General features: G+C 47.3%; 1 protein-coding gene across 2 annotated transcripts in view; it reads left to right on the forward strand.

Annotated features, from left to right (window-relative positions):
* Positions 1-14767, forward strand: part of ANLN (anillin, actin binding protein) — a 405458-nt gene that overhangs the window by 343288 nt on the left and 47403 nt on the right. For both annotated transcript variants that reach the window (XM_063922504.1, XM_063922505.1), the window contains 2 exons: positions 3411-3523; positions 4134-4220. In XM_063922504.1, coding sequence (XP_063778574.1) covers positions 3411-3523; positions 4134-4220 — 200 coding nt within the window. The remainder of the gene's footprint in view (positions 1-3410; positions 3524-4133; positions 4221-14767) is intronic.

Below are 14767 nucleotides of genomic sequence, written 5' to 3' on the forward strand. Positions count from 1 at the left end.
GCTTCGCGGCCAACCGGTTCTGATTCAGTCAGACATCACCGCAGTGGCTCATGTAAACCGCCAAGGCGGCACAAGGAGCAGAGTGGCGATGGCGGAAGCCACCAAGATTCTTCGCTGGGCGGAGAATCACGTAAGCTCACGGTCAGCAGTGTTCATCCCGGGAGTGGACAACTGGGAAGCAGACTTCCTCAGCAGACACGACCCCCACCCGGGAGAGTGGGGACTTCATCAGGAAGTCTTCGCACAGATTACAAGTCGGTGGGAACTGCCACAGGTGGACATGATGGCATCCCGCCTCAACAAAAAAGCTACAGCGGTATTGCGCCAGGTCAAGAGACCCTCAGGCGATAGCTGTACACGCCCTGGTGACACTGTGGGTGTTCCGGTCGGTCTATGTATTTCCTCCTCTTCCTCTCATACCCAAGGTGCTGAGGATAATAAGAAAAAGAGGAGTGAGAACAATACTCATTGTTCCAGATTGGCCACGAAGGACTTGGTATCCAGATCTGCAAGAAATGCTCACAGAGGACCCGTGGCCTCTTCCTCTAAGACAGGACTTGTTGCAACAGGGGCCCTGTCTGTTCCAAGACTTACCGCGGCTGCGTTTGACGGCATGGCGGTTGAACGCCGGATCCTAGCAGAGAAAGGCATTCCGGATGAGGTCATTCCTACGCTGATAAAGGCTAGGAAGGACGTGACAGCTCAACATTATCACCGTATATGGCGGAAATATGTTGCTTGGTGTGAGGCCAGGAATGCTCCTACGGAGGAATTCCAGCTGGGCCGTTTCCTTCACTTCCTACAGTCCGGAGTGAATTTGGGCCTAAAATTGGGTTCCATTAAGGTCCAGATTTCGTCCCTATCCATTTTCTTTCAAAAAGGGTTGGCTTCTCTACCTGAATTTCAGACGTTTGTAAAGGGAGTGCTGCATATTCAGCCCCCTTTTGTGCCTCTAGTGGCACCTTGGGATCTTAACGTGGTGTTGAGTTTCCTGAAATCCCACTGGTTTGAACCACTCAAAACAGTGGAGTTGAAATATCTCACGTGGAAGGTAGTCATGCTATTAGCCTTGGCTTCGGCTAGGCGTGTGTCAAAGTTGGCGGCTTTGTCACATAAAAGCCCCTATCTGGTTTTCCATGCGGATAGAGCAGAATTGCGGACTCGTCCACAATTTCTACCGAAAGTGGTTTCATCCTTTCATATAAACCAACCTATTGTGGTGCCTGTGGCTACTACTGACGTGGAGGATTCCGAGTTACTTGATGTGGTCAGGGCTTTGAAGGTTTATGTAGCCAGAACGGCTAGGGTCAGGAAAACAGAGTCTTTGTTTATCCTGTATGCTTCCAACAAGCTTGGTGCTCCTGCTTCAAAGTAAACTATTGCTCGCTGGATCTGTAACACGATTCAGCAGGCTCATTCTGCGGCTGGATTGCCGCTGCCAAAATCAGTTAAGGCCCATTCCACTAGGAAGGTGGGCTCTTCTTGGGCGGCTGCCCGAGGGGTCTCGGCATTACAGCTTTGCCGAGCGGCTACTTGGTCAGGTTCAAACACTTTTGCAAAGCTCTACAAGTTTGATACCCTGGCTGAGGAGGACCTTGTGCTTGCTCAATCGGTGCTGCAGAGTCATCCGCACTCTCCTGCCCGTTTGGGAGCTTTGGTATAATCCCCATGGTCCTTACGGAGTCCCCAGCATCCACTAGGACGTTAGAGAAAATAAGATTTTACTTACCGGTAAATCTATTTCTCGTAGTCCGTAGTGGATGCTGGGCGCCCGTCCCAAGTGCGGACGACTTCTGCAATACTTGTATATAGTTATTGCTTCAATAAGGGTTAAGTTATGGTTGCATCAGGGTTGGACCTGATGCTCTGTTATTTGTCATACTGTTAACTGGTTGTTGTCACATGTTATACGGTGTGATTGGTGTGGCTGGTATGAATCTTGCCCTGGATTACCAAAATCCTTTCCTTGTACTGTCAGCTCTTCTGGGCACAGTTTCTCTAACTGAGGTCTGGAGGAGGGGCATAGAGGGAGGAGCCAGTGCACACCAGAACCTAAATTCTTTCTTAAAGTGCCCATGTCTCCTGCGGAGCCCGTCTATCACCATGGTCCTTACGGAGTCCCCAGCATCCACTACGGACTACGAGAAATAGATTTACCGGTAAGGAAAAAATTTTTTTTTTTTTTTTTTTTTTTTTTTTTGCAAATAACAAGTTTGCTTGGACTGCCACACCTGGGGTTTAGAATGCCCAAGGTTGTGTGCCGTATCTTGGATTGAGGTGTGTGTGTGTTTGTGTGTGGTTATATGAGTGTGTGATGGCAAAATTTGTTTGTCAGAGTAGTTATAGGACCTTTTGTAGAGAAGAGGCCAGGTACCAAACTGGACCAGGTGACTTCACTTTGTGGGTCCCTAACATATCTAAGGTTCAAGTCCAGATTGCACATTTATACGTCATGAATTTAATGTCAGAAATGTGACACCACTTGTACATGAGCAGATATCCTTATTTAATCCTCTCATAGACCTCTAGCAGTAAAAAATCTAATACCAGTGGATCCAGTATACAAATGCATAATTTTTATAGGGATGATAAGCTGATGTGAAAAAACACCATAATATTAAACTATCAAGGTATAAACACACACACATTTGTTTGGAACTTCATGGAAAGTCACAAGGCAACATATAGATCACTAAATTATTTTGAATATAAAAACAAACAGTAATTTAAATGAAAATGAGCCAAGTTATTATGTAACAGATTAGATTACTAGTATTTAAAGTAATCATTCACAGTTTAACAGGTGACTATATTGACATTCAATCAGCTAAAAGTTTTGCTATTAGTGATTTCTGACTTGCTTTGTATTCTGTCTAATACATAACTTTAAAATATTAAGGGGGAATTCAATTAGCCACGAGAAGCCGCTAAGTTAACGTGCAAGCCTTTCCCACTCAAACCACCCCCATATAACTGTCCCATACCTTGTACTCCAATTTCATGCAGTTTGCATCTTTTCACTGAAAAAATGACATTATTGCTAAAATAAACATACTTAAAAAATACTGCTGATTTTGTAATGAAGGACGGGTGTGAACAAAGTCCCGACATTTTTACCTTTTAAAATGGGGATTTTCCCCAACTTTTCACCTGCTCAGGAGGTGGTGAAAAGAAATTTGCATTAATTCCTCTGGAGAATTATTGTGCAATAACGGCAACAGCAATTACACTTTCCAATAACCACGTTTCACGAAAAGTGAAAACTATTGGCTCATAAACTGGTTATGGCGGCTGATTGATATCCACACACCCCCTCCCTTAAATAAGTGCAAATCGGAGGTGATGAATACTGGAAGCGCATATAGTAGTATTGTGGAACAGCTCACATTTCACTTTCTTTTTCATTACAGCCATGGCTAGTCCAGGAGGTCCGAATGCTGTCCGTACCAGTAATTTTGTTCTTGTTGGATCTCACAAGCTCACTCTGGCTTCAGTGGGTAGCAACAAATTCCTATTGGACAAGGTAATATTCAGATATCTGTTACTGCAGGATATATTTGTTCATGTCCTAATGTCTGGCATAGGCTGGATGTAGCATATTGCCTTCTATGAGGTTTCTGATTTTCCTATCTACATATGTTATCAGTATGCCCAACACATTTGTCTGACAGAATCCCTGAATGTTTGTCATTATGTTCATAAATTAATCCAGATCTCTCTGAAGAATATGTGACCGATGCGAGTCTGACTGATGTTTTAAAGTAGCAATCATTTAAAAGGCAAGACTATCCCGTTTGTCCTTGAAATTGCTGGTACTTTAAAACATAGAGAACCTGCCGTTGGTTTCAGTATGTTTTCCTGGTGGACAGGATGCCTGGGTCATAATACAGACACTGGCATCCCGATCTGTGTAAGCCCAACAGGGCTTAGCCCTTGTTGCCTAACCCTAACCTCCCCCCTCCGTGCCTAACCATAACCTCTCCCCTGTGGTGCCTGAACCTAACCCTCCCTTCTCCGCAGCTTAACCTCACCCCTTTAACAGTGTCTGCAACTTAGTGATATATATATATATTTTTTCCATTATACGTCACGATATATGCACTAAATGTATTTTCCCCTTCCTTTCCTTGCAGGTTCCTTTTTTGGCTCCTTTAGAAGGTCACATTTATCTGAAATTCAAGTGCCAAGTAAATTCCTTTGTTGAAGAAAAGGGCTTTTTGGTGAGTTATATCTCATTGGAGCAGTTACAGGCTTTCAATATATCATAAAGAGGTCTTCAGAAGTATATTTTTGCTTTAAGTGCTTGCTCATACTGCTGCATTTAACACATACTTGCCCATTTTAATATTCAGTGTGTAATGTTTTTCTTGTATTATCGAAGTCATTTGTGTATGTATACTGTACACACAGTAGTGGCATAATCTTTTATAACATCACATAAACACGTGTTGTTGTTTTTTTTTTTTTTTGCCAATTATTCAACTTTTATGGCTTTTTGAAAGTGTTCCCTAGACATGATACTACATTGTCTTTGCAGTTATCGATCTGTATAATGGTAATTGTAGTTATTGTGTGAGGGGTACAAATACAGTTAAATTAATTTTCATGTTAGAGAAAACTGCTTTGTATCAAAAGGGTTGCAGAATCATTATTTCTACAAACCAAATAATAATTCATATAAACTACCTGGAAATAGATGCGTCCTTATTCCTCTAGCCTCCACATGTAATGAGTTGTGGCACACAGGCGCATGAGAGCCGCCAGCGCTGGGCATCTATTTTCCCCGATAATGCGTCTTTCAGGACAACACTGACATAGCATTTGGTATGCAGATACAGCTGCAGTTGAACACAATGTCATGCCGCGTATAATTTTAATAAAGTATGCTTGTGCATCTTCGCATAGCGATGCAAATAAACCGCATGATAAGACGCTTGGCATTAGTTAATGTGCTCTTGACTAGGCGCGACTAAAAGGGCTGTTTAACACGAGGGAAAACACATCTGTACTTATTGAAGTTGTTAATATATTATTGTCCACACTTTAGCCTTGTTATTTATGGCACAGCGTTTCGGCATAGTGTACGAGGCTATCTAGCATATCATTGGGGACCATACGTATCCATAAGAGCTTATGGGGTATATGCAATTGCGGTCGAATTCCCGAAATTGTCGAATTTCGGGAATTTTTCGCCAAAAAAAAAAAATTTGACAATGCAATTCAGTACTTTCCGACAAAAAAACGGACTTTCAAAATTCGACTTTTTGAAATTCGACTTTTGACAAATTCGACTTTTTTGCAATGATACACATGCTGCAATTCGACCAAAGTCTATTCAATGGAAGTTTGGAAATTCGACAACAGTGCTTTTAGACCGTAAATTCGTCATTTTCAATCCGCAACACTTTGGAGGGTGAAACTAATAAAAAAAAATTTAAAACATGTTTTTTTTTGTGTTTTTTTTTTTTCTTGGTAATATCATATCTATTTATATTAGAAGGGATTAGGTACTTGGTTTGTCTTTTTTGGAGGCACAAGTATTTATATATTTTTAAAAATAATTTATTTTTTTATTTTTTTTGGGATGGAATGGTAAAATCCCTGAAAAAAATGGCGTGGGGTCCCCCCTCCAAAGCATAACCAGCCTCGGGCTCTTCGAGCTGGTCCTGGTTCTAAAAATGCGGGGGGGGAATTGACGGGTTCCCCCGTATTTTTAAAACCAGCACCGGGCTCTGCGCCTGATGCTGGTGCAAAAAATACGGGGGACAAAAAGAGTAGGGGTCCCCCGTATTTTTCACACCAGCATCGGGCTCCACTAGCTGGACAGATAATGCCACAGCCGGGGGTCACTTTTATACAGCGCCCTGCGGCCGTGGCATTAAATATCCAACTAGTCACCCCTGGCCGGGGTACCCTGGGGGAGTGGGGACCCCTTCAATCAAGGGGTCCCCCCCAGCCACCCAAGGGCCAGGGGTGAAGCCCGAGGCTGTCCCCCCCCCCATCCAAGGGCTGCGGATGGGAGGCTGATAGCCTTGAGAAAAATGACAAGAATATTGTTTTTTCCAGTAGTACTACAAGTCCCCGCAAGCTGGTACTTGGAGAACCACAAGTACCAGCATGCTGGAGAAAAACGGGCCCGCTGGTACCTGTAGTACTACTGGAAATAAAAATACCCAAATAAAAACAGGACACACACACCGTGACTTGTACAACTTTATTACATACTGCCGACACACACATACTTACCTATGTTGACACGAAGCAGTCGGTCCTCTTCTCCAAGTAGAATCCACGGATACCTGAAAATAAAAGATAATTATACTCACCTTCCAGCGTCCAGAGATACATCCACGTCCAGAAAATAATCCAGGTACTTGGCAAAAAAACAAAACGCAAATACCCGTGCCAGCGGACTGAAAGGGGTCCCATATTCACACATGAGACACCTTTCCCCGAATGCAGAGACCTCTATGTGACAGCTGTCACAGAAAGGTCTCTTCAGCCAATCAGGAAGCGCTACTACGTGGCGCTCACCTGATTGGCTGTGCGCTGTCTGTGCTGTGACAGCGCATCGCAAAGCCTCTCCATTACTTTCAATGGTGGGAACTTTGCGGCTAGCGGTGGGGTCACCCGCCGGTCAGCGGCTGACCGCGGGTAACCCCCCCCGCTGACGGCAAAGTTCCCACCATTGAATATAATGGAGAGGCTTTGCGATGCGCTGTCACAGCACAGACAGTGCACAGCCAATCAGGTGAGCGCCACGTAGTAGCGCTTCCTGATTGGCTGAAGAGACCTTTCTGTGACAGCTGTCACATAGAGGTCTCTGCATTCGGGGAAAGGTGTCTCATGTGTGAATATGGGACCCCTTTCAGTCCGCTGGCACGGGTATTTGCGTTTTGTTTTTTTGCCAAGTACCTGGATTATTTTCTGGACGTGGATGTATCTCTGGACGCTGGAAGGTGAGTATAATTATCTTTTATTTTCAGGTATCCGTGGATTCTACTTGGAGAAGAGGACCGACTGCTTCGTGTCAACATAGGTAAGTATGTGTGTGTCGGCAGTATGTAATAAAGTTGTACAAGTCACGGTGTGTGTGTCCTGTTTTTATTTGGGTATTTTATTTCCAGTAGTACTACAGGTACCAGCAGGCCCGTTTTTCTCCCGCATGCTGGTACTTGTGGTTCTCCAAGTACCAGCTTGCGGGGGAGGCTTGCTGGGACTTGCAGTACTACTGGAAAAAACAATATTCTTGTCATTTTTCTCAAGGCTATCAGCCTCCCATCCGCAGCCATTGGATGGGGGGGACAGCCTCGGGCTTCACCCCTGGCCCTCGGGTGGCTGGGGGGGGGGACCCCTTGATTGAAGGGGTCCCCACTCCCCCAGGGTACCCCGGCCAGGGGTGACTAGTTGGATATTTAATGCCACGGCCGCAGGGCACTGTATAAAAGTGACCCCCGGCTGTGGCATTATCCGTCCAGCTAGTGGAGCCCGATGCTGGTGTGAAAAATACGGGGGACCCCTACTTTTTGTCCCCCGTATTTTTTGCACCAGCATCAGGCGCAGAGCCCGGTGCTGGTTTTAAAAATACGGGGGATCCTCTGTCAAATTTTTCCCCGCATTTTTAGAACCAGGACCAGCTCGAAGAGCCCGAGGCTGGTTATGCTTTGGAGGGGGGACCCCACGCCGTTTTTTCCCGTTTTTTTAAAATCGCGGCAAAATCCGGCAAATCAGCCGTTTTTCGCCCGCGGGAATGTTGAATCCGTTTTTCATTGAATATGGTGAATCCCGGCAGCCACCTGCCGGAATTCACCTGTCGAATTGTGTCGAATTAAAAAACAGCGATAATTTGCCGCGATTCGCCGTGAATTGCATATACCCCTAAATCATCTTTCTTTCTCTTTCATCCATCTGGGGGATGCTGCGCACTTACTGATGTGTTAGAGTGTGTGGGAAGGGATTTTCGCACAGAACCTATAGAAAACGAACTCCTCCCTCTAACCCCTCCCATCTGCAGCCTGTTCAAGAATCATCTCTGTTTTAGTTTTGTGCCTGAGGAGTACAGTCAGTGTTTTTTTGCCTGTAGTTTTTAGATAGGTTTCTTTTGATTTGATTTCAGTTTTGTTGCTTACTTAGTCCCTATATTAAGGTGACAAGTATAGTTAGAGTGGGGGTAGCTAGATAAAGGAATTTTCTCTAACGTCCTAAGTGGATGCTGGGGACTCCGTCAGGACCATGGGGGATAGCGGCTCCGCAGGAGACAGGGCACAAAAATAAAGCTTTAGGATTAGGTGGTGTGTACTGGCTCCTCCCCCTATGACCCTCCTCCAAGCCTCAGTTAGGTTTTTGTGCCCGTCCGAGCAGGGTGCAATCTAGGTGGCTCTCCTAAAGAGCTGCTTAGAAAAAGTTTTTAAGGTTATTTATTTTCAGTGAGTCCTGCTGGCAACAGGCTCACTGCATCGAGGGACTTAGGGGAGAGAATTTCAACTCACTTGCGTGCAGGATGGATTGGATTCTTAGGCTACTGGACACCATTAGCTCCAGAGGGAGTCGAAACACAGGTCTCACCCTGGGGTTCGTCCCGGAGCCGCGCCGCCGACCCCCCTTACAGATGCTGAAGATTGAAGGTCCGGAAACAGGCGGCAGAAAGCTCTTCAGTCTTCATGAAGGTAGCGCACAGCACTGCAGCTGTGCGCCATTGTTGTCACACACTTCACACCAAGCGGTCACGGAGGGTGCAGGGCGCTGCTGGGGGCGCCCTGGGCAGCAATATTTAATACCTTTATGGCAAAAGAATACATCACATATAGCCATTGAGGCTATATGTATGTATTTAACCCATGCCAGATATCTAAAACTCCGGGAGAAAAGCCCGCCGAAATAGGGGGCGGGGCTTATTCTCCTCAGCACACAGCGCCATTTTCCTGCTCAGCTCCGCTGTGAGGAAGGCTCCCAGGACTCTCCCCTGCACTGCACTACAGAAACAGGGTAAAACAGAGAGGGGGGGGGGGGGGGGGGGGGGGCATTTTTTGGCGATATTTTGATATATTTAAGCTGCTATAAGGAACAACACTTATATAAGGTTGTTCCCATATATATTATAGCGCTTGGGTGTGTGCTGGCAAACTCTCCCTCTGTCTCCCCAAAGGGCTAGTGGGATCCTGTCTTCGATAAGAGCATTCCCTGTGTGTCTGCTGTGTGTCGGTACGTGTGTGTCGACATGTATGAGGACGATGTTGGTGTGGAGGCAGAGCAATTGCCGATAATGGTGATGTCACCCCCCAGGGAGTCGACACCGGAATGGATGGCTTTGTTTATGGAATTACGTGATAATGTCAGCACATTACAAAAATCAGTTGACGACATGAGACGGCCGGCAAACCAGTTAGTACCTGCCCAGGCGTCTCAGACACCGTCAGGGGCTGTAAAGCGCCCTTTACCTCAGTCGGTCGACACAGACACTGAATCTAGTGTCGACGGTGATGAAACAAACGTATTTTCAAGTAAGGCCACACGTTATATGATCACGGCAATGAAGGAGGCTTTGCATATCTCTGATACTGCAAGTACCACAAAAAGGGGTATTATGTGGGGGGTGAAAAAACTACCTGTAGTTTTTCCTGAATCAGAGGAATTAAATGATGTATGTGATGAAGCGTGGGTTAACCCAGATAGAAAAGTGCTAATTTCAAAAAAGTTATTAGCATTATACCCTTTCCCGCCAGAGGTTAGGGCGCGCTGGGAAACACCCCCTAGGGTGGATAAGGCGCTCACACGCTTATCAAAACAAGTGGCGTTACCGTCTCCTGATACGGCCGCCCTCAGGGATCCAGCTGATAGGAGACTGGAAACTACCCTAAAAAGTATATACACACATACTGGTGTTATACTGCGACCAGCCATCGCCTCAGCCTGGATGTGCAGTGCTGGGGTCGTCTGGTTGGATTCCCTGACTGAAAATATTGATACCCTGGATAGGGACAGTATTTTATTGACTATAGAGCAATTAAAGGATGCTTTCCTTTATATGCGAGATGCTCAGAGAGATATTTGCTCTCTGGCATCGAGAGTAAATGCGATGTCCATATCTGCCAGAAGGAGTTTATGGACGCGACAGTGGTCAGGTGATGCGGATTCCAAACGACATATGGAAGTATTGCCGTATAAAGGGGAGGAATTATTTGGCGTCGGTCTATCGGATCTGGTGGCCACGGCAACTGCCGGAAAATCCACCTTTTTACCTCAGACCCCCTCCCAACAGAAAAAGACACCGTCTTTTCAGCCGCAGTCCTTTCGGTCCTATAAGAACAAGCGGACAAAAGGACAGTCATATCTGCCTCGGGGCAGAGGAAGGGGTAAGAGAGGGCAGCAAGCAGCCCCTGCCCAGGAACAGAAGCCCTCTCAGGGTTCTGCAAAGCCCTCAGCATGACGCTGGGGCCTTACAAGCGGACTCAGGAGCGGTGGGGGGTCGACTCAAGAATTTCAGCGCACAGTGGGCTTGCTCACAGGTGGACCCCTGGATCCTGCAGGTAGTATCTCAGGGTTACAGGTTGGAATTCGAGAAGTCTCCCCCTCGCAGGTTCCTAAAGTCTGCTTTGCCAACGTCTCCCTCAGACAGGGCGACGGTATTGGAAGCCATTCACAAGCTGTTTTCTCAGCAGGTGATAGTCAAGGTACCCCTCCTACAACAGGGAAAGGGGTATTACTCCACGCTATTTGTGGTACCGAAGCCGGACGGCTCGGTAAGACCTATTCTAAATCTGAAATCTTTGAACCTGTGCATACAAAAATTCAAGTTCAAGATGGAGTCACTCAGAGCAGTGATAGCGAATCTGGAAGAAGGGGACTTTATGGTGTCCCTGGACATAAAGGATGCTTACCTGCATGTCCCAATTTGCCCTTCACATCAAGGGTACCTCAGGTTCGTGGTGCAAAACTGTCATTATCAGTTTCAGACGCTGCCGTTTGGATTGTCCACGGCACCTCGGGTCTTTACCAAGGTAATGGCCGAAATGATGATTCTTCTGCGAAGAAGAGGCGTATTAATTATCCCTTACTTGGACGATCTCCTGATAAGGGCAAGGTCCAGAGAACAGCTGGAGGACGGAGTAGCACTAACCCGACTAGTGCTGCAACAACACGGGTGGATTCTGAATTTTCCAAAATCTCAGTTGACCCCGACGACACGTCTGCTGTTCCTGGGAATGATTCTGGACACGGTTCAGAAAAAGGTGTTTCTTCCGGAGGAGAAAGCCAGGGAGTTATCCGAACTTGTCAGGAACCTCCTAAAACCAGGGAAAGTGTCTGTGCATCAATGCACAAGAGTCCTGGGAAAGATGGTGGCTTCTTACGAAGCGATTCCATTCGGCAGATTCCACGCACAAACTTTTCAGTGGGATCTGCTGGACAAATGGTCCGGATCACATCTGCAGATGCATCAGCGGATAACCTTATCGCCACGGACAAGGGTGTCTCTTCTGTGGTGGTTGCAGAGTGCTCATCTGTTAGAGGGCCGCAGATTCGGCATACAGGACTGGGTCCTGGTGACCACGGATGCCAGTCTGAGAGGCTGGGGAGCGGTCACACAGGGAAGAAACTTCCAGGGAGTATGGTCAAGCCTGGAGATGTCTCTTCACATAAATATACTGGAGCTAAGAGCGATTTACAATGCTCTAAGCCTGGCAAAACCCCTGCTTCAGGGTCAGCCGGTGTTGATCCAGTCGGACAACATCACGGCAGTCGCCCACGTAAACAGACAGGGCGGCACAAGAAGCAGGACAGCAATGGCAGAAGCTGCAAGGATTCTTCGCTGGGCGGAAGATCATGTGATAGCACTGTCAGCAGTATTCATTCCGGGAGTGGACAACTGGGAAGCAGACTTCCTCAGCAGACACGATCTACACCCGGGAGAGTGGGGACTTCATCCAGAAGTCTTCCACATTGTGGAACCGTTGGGAAAAACCAATGGTGGATATGATGGCGTCCCGCCTCAACAAAAAACTGGACAGGTATTGCGCCAGGTCAAGAGACCCTCAGGCAATAGCTGTGGACGCTCTGGTAACACCGTGGGTGTTCCAGTCAGTGTATGTGTTCCCTCCTCTGCCTCTCATACCAAAAGTACTGAGAATTATAAGGCAAAAGGGAGTAAGAACGATACTAGTGGCTCCGGATTGGCCAAGAAGAACTTGGTACCCGGAACTTCAAGAGATGCTCACGGAGAATCCGTGGCCTCTACCTCTAAGACGGGACCTGCTTCAGCAGGGACCGTGTCTATTCCAAGACTTACTGCGGCTGCGTTTGACGGCATGGCGGTTGAACGCCGAATTCTAAGGGAAAAGGGCATTCCGGAAGAGGTCATTCCTACACTGGTAAAAGCCAGGAAGGAGGTGACTGCACAACATTATCACCGCATTTGGAGAAAATATGTTGCGTGGTGTGAGGCCAGGAAGGCCCCCACGGAGGAATTTCAACTGGGTCGATTCCTACATTTCCTGCAAACAGGATTGTCTATGGGCCTCAAATTGGGGTCCATTAAGGTTCAAATTTCGGCCCTGTCGATTTTCTTCCAGAAAGAATTGGCTTCAGTTCCTGAAGTCCAGACTTTTGTAAAAGGAGTACTACATATACAGCCCCCGGTTGTGCCCCCAGTGGCACCGTGGGATCTTAATGTAGTCTTGGATTTTCTCAAATCCCATTGGTTTGAGCCGCTCAAATCGGTGGAGTTGAAGTATCTTACATGGAAAGTAACCATGCTACTGGCCCTGGCTTCAGCCAGGAGAGTATCAGAATTGGCGGCTTTATCATATAAGAGCCCATATCTGATTTTCCATACGGACAGGGCAGAACTGCGGACGCGTCCTCATTTTCTGCCTAAGGTGGTGTCAGCGTTTCACCTGAACCAGCCTATTGTGGTGCCTGCGGCTACTAACGATTTGGAGGATTTCAAGTTGTTGGACGTGGTCCGGGCATTGAAAATATATATTTCAAAAACGGCGGGAGTCAGAAAGTCTGACTCACTGTTTATATTGTATGCACCCAACAAGATGGGTGCTCCTGCTTCTAAGCAGACGATTGCTCGTTGGATTTGTAGCACAATTCAACTTGCACATTCTGTGGCAGGCTTGCCACAACCTAAATCTGTCAAGGCCCATTCCACAAGGAAAGTGGGCTCATCCTGGGCGGCTGCCCGGGGGGTCTCGGCATTACAACTCTGCCGAGCCGCTACTTGGTCAGGGGCAAACACGTTTGCAAAATTCTACAAATTTGATACCCTGGCTGAGGAGGACCTTGAGTTCTCTCATTCGGTGCTGCAGAGTCATCCGCACTCTCCCGCCCGTTTGGGAGCTTTGGTATAATCCCCATGGTCCTGACGGAGTCCCCAGCATCCACTTAGGACGTTAGAGAAAATAAGAATTTACTTACCGATAATTCTATTTCTCGTAGTCCGTAGTGGATGCTGGGCGCCCATCCCAAGTGCGGATTGTCTGCAATACTTGTACATAGTTATTGTTACAAACAAATTCGGGTTGTTATTGTTGTGAGCCGTCTGTTCAGAGGCTCCTACGTTTGTCATACTGTTAACTGGGTTCAGATCACAAGTTATACGGTGTGATTGGTGTGGCTGGTATGAGTCTTACCCGGGATTCAATATCCTTCCTTATTGTGTACGCTCGTCCGGGCACAGTATCCTAACTGAGGCTTGGAGGAGGGTCATAGGGGGAGGAGCCAGTACACACCACCTAATCCTAAAGCTTTATTTTTGTGCCCTGTCTCCTGCGGAGCCGCTATCCCCTATGGTCCTGACGGAGTCCCCAGCATCCACTACGGACTACGAGAAATAGAATTATCGGTAAGTAAATTCTTTTTTTCCGACTCTACATAGCTTCTGGGAAGCCACCAAACTGAGGTCACTGGGGCTTTCTTCTTTCCGGGCAGAGCTCCGAGGAGGCACTTCTCAGGTATGACAGCCACAACCTGCCTTGGAAGTGTTGAGCTGTTATTTCCACTGACAATGTTTATATGTGTGCTGTGTTCAGATGCAGTACACCCCCCACCACCACCGCTGGCGGGTGTATGTTACGGCGCTTGGAGGTAACTGGATTGTGCGGTCTGACAGGACCACTTAGCTGAGGGCGCGCTGTTTGTAAGTGTTCCCGCTGCCGCGCACGCTAGTTTAGACAGGGGTGAGGCAGCGGGCTCATTCAGATGGAGCGGTTCTGAAGGAGATGTGAAACCTTCCCGCTTCTGCCGCTGGCATATAACTAAACGCCGCGTCACCAGTGCAGGCGCTGAGGTCATTTTACAGAAGTGGAATGTACGAGCTAGTCGCGGCAGCATGCAGAAGGGGAAGTAAGTGCTTCCCGTCTTGCTCTTCCCACTCAGCCAGTTATTAACGTCCGCCCACCTCATTGTGTGCGGACGGGCTTTTGCAACAGACGCCATCTTCTCCACGCTTGCTGTACAGACACAGCGGGGGATGCTGCGCAGCACACACACACTGAAATACAGGGAACACAGCTTCTCACCCTGTTCAGTACAGGCGGGGAACGGCTAACAGCAAGTATTGTAGTAGCCCTGTGTTTGTTAGTTATTTCTCTGACGTCCTAAGTGGATGCTGGGACTCCGTAAGGACCATGGAGAATAGCGGCTCCGCAGGAGACTGGGCACAACTAAAGAAAGCTTTAGGACTACCTGGTGTGCACTGGCTCCTCCCTCTATGACCCTCCTCCAGACCTCCGTTAGAATCTTGTGCCCGGCTGAGCTGGATGCG

This window comes from Pseudophryne corroboree, chromosome 5 (assembly GCF_028390025.1).
Source record: "Pseudophryne corroboree isolate aPseCor3 chromosome 5, aPseCor3.hap2, whole genome shotgun sequence".
NCBI classification, from domain to species: domain Eukaryota; kingdom Metazoa; phylum Chordata; class Amphibia; order Anura; family Myobatrachidae; genus Pseudophryne; species Pseudophryne corroboree.